Genomic DNA, 1,972 nt, shown 5'->3' with positions numbered 1-1,972 from the left:
TGGAAACCCAAAGCTCCCAACTACAGGACCAGCTCAGAGTATCAGTGTTGTAATCAAGGGAGGTTACGTCAGTACTAACATTTCTATATTTCAGAACCAGAACTTTATATATCTGACTGATATGCCAAAAAAAGGTTTATTTTGAGACAACCTCTTGGATCCAGTGAGTATAACGTACTCATTTTTATTAATATTCTTTATTTTAGTGGGTCGTTCTTGTGCTGTTGAATTTTAGCAAAATTTGCTACTTTTGCAGTTTTCAACCCTTATGTTAGCAATTTATTTGGAGAATTATCAAATTTACTTTCAATTTTTTAATGAACCAAAAATAGAAAATGATTGTATTTATTCTCTGAAATCTTTCTTCTTTACAGATTTATGAGAACATCTCATGGACAACAACACATATACAACATTTCATATTCTGCCTTTCTCATCAATAGCCAATGATAAGCCGCTGATTGCCGGGATTTTTTCAGCCATTTATTTGATGGGAATCACTTTGAATTCAGTGGTTATTGCGTTGATATGTCTGGACGTCCGTCTACACACCCCCATGTATCTATTCTTCTGTAACTTATCCGTCATAGACATCTGCTACACCACAGTCATTAGCCCAAAGCTTCTCCATATATTATTATCAGGGAATGGCCTGATATCCTTCACCCAGTGCTTCACCCAGATGTTCTTTTTCTTTACAGGAGTCGGTGTAGAGGACATACTTTTCTTCGTCATGGGATTTGACCGATACGTTGCGATTTGTCATCCTCTGTCCTACCACCGGATCTTAAGCAAGAGAACCTGTGTCCTGATTGTTGTTGCTCTCTGGATCTCTGCCTTTGTAAATTCTTCACTATTTATAAGTTTTCTCCTTAAGATGTCCTTCAGTGAGGTTGTTACTATTCATAATATCTTCTGTGACGCAGTAGACGTATTTTATGCATCCAGTGGTGGCTCCGGTGACTTTTATATCTTAGTCTATATTGAGCTTGTGTTGCTTGGATTTTTCCCTCTTTTCTGCAATTTTTTGTCCTATGTAAGAATAATCCGTGTGATTTTATGCATTAAGTCAAAGGAAGGAAGAAGAAAAACCTTCTCCGCCTGCTTGTCCCATCTCATTGTCATGATAATTTTCTATTCCTCAGGTGCAGTGGAGTACATGATGCCGTTCTCAGGGCAAACAATGATCACCAAGCAGATCTTATCAGTATTTTATACCATGGTGGTGCCCATGATCAACCCGCTGATATACAGTCTACGCAGCAGTGAAATCCTGAAGGCTCTTCAGAAGTTATTGAGGACTAAATTAAAAATCTGTTATGTTTTCATCATTTAAGATTGACGAAGACGAATTTACAGTAACTCATGGGATTAGCATTTTTGTTATAGAAGAATAGCTCTTATTTGGCCATGCTTCATCAATCGTTCCCTGATGATATATTTGCTATATATGTTTTCCAAAACCAATCAGCCCTTCTTCATCTTTTCTTTCTTTTCAAGTTATGGACTGTTTTGTATTATTTATATGTCACCCTCATATCAACTGTAAAAGCATGGCTTTGCTATGAATTGTGAATCATTGCAATGGGAAGAAGAGCCGTCACCGTCATATCAACCCTAGAAGAGTGGCTTCTCTATGAACTATGAATCAGGGCCATGCAAAGAAGAGATGAAAATCTATTTATCAAATTGTGTTTAAAAAAAAGAGAAAGCTAAAAATAATTTTAGACTCAGTAGATGGTCTCATATGCAGACAAATATTTTTAAGTGGTCAGTACGAATATGAAACAATAGGCTGTTGTGGTGATACTTTCCTGTCCGGGTGTAATTCGGCTTCTGCATTTCAAAGCAACATCAGGGCAATGTTACATGCTAGCCAGCTACATATCAGTTATAAGTATTGTTATTTCTTTGTGGCAGGTTTAATAGATATGGGAGCCATGTTTTTGGCATCATGGCGCACTTCTGAACG

The 1,972-nt window shown here is 37.2% G+C and overlaps 1 protein-coding gene across 1 annotated transcript; it reads left to right on the top strand.

Moving 5' to 3' along the window:
- Positions 1–391: 391 nt before the first annotated feature.
- LOC141069259 (olfactory receptor 8A1-like) lies at positions 392–1,336 on the top strand. Its single transcript, XM_073558712.1, has one exon. The coding sequence runs from the start codon at positions 392–394 to the stop codon at positions 1,334–1,336; it is 945 nt and encodes a 314-aa protein (XP_073414813.1).
- Positions 1,337–1,972: the final 636 nt, after the last annotated feature.

The sequence above is a fragment of the Dendrobates tinctorius genome, unplaced genomic scaffold, assembly GCF_039654945.1.
Source record: "Dendrobates tinctorius isolate UK_male_01 unplaced genomic scaffold, ASM3965494v1 ptg000257l, whole genome shotgun sequence".
Classification (NCBI taxonomy): Eukaryota; Metazoa; Chordata; class Amphibia; order Anura; family Dendrobatidae; genus Dendrobates; species Dendrobates tinctorius.
This window is presented reverse-complemented; position numbering and strand designations above follow the sequence as displayed.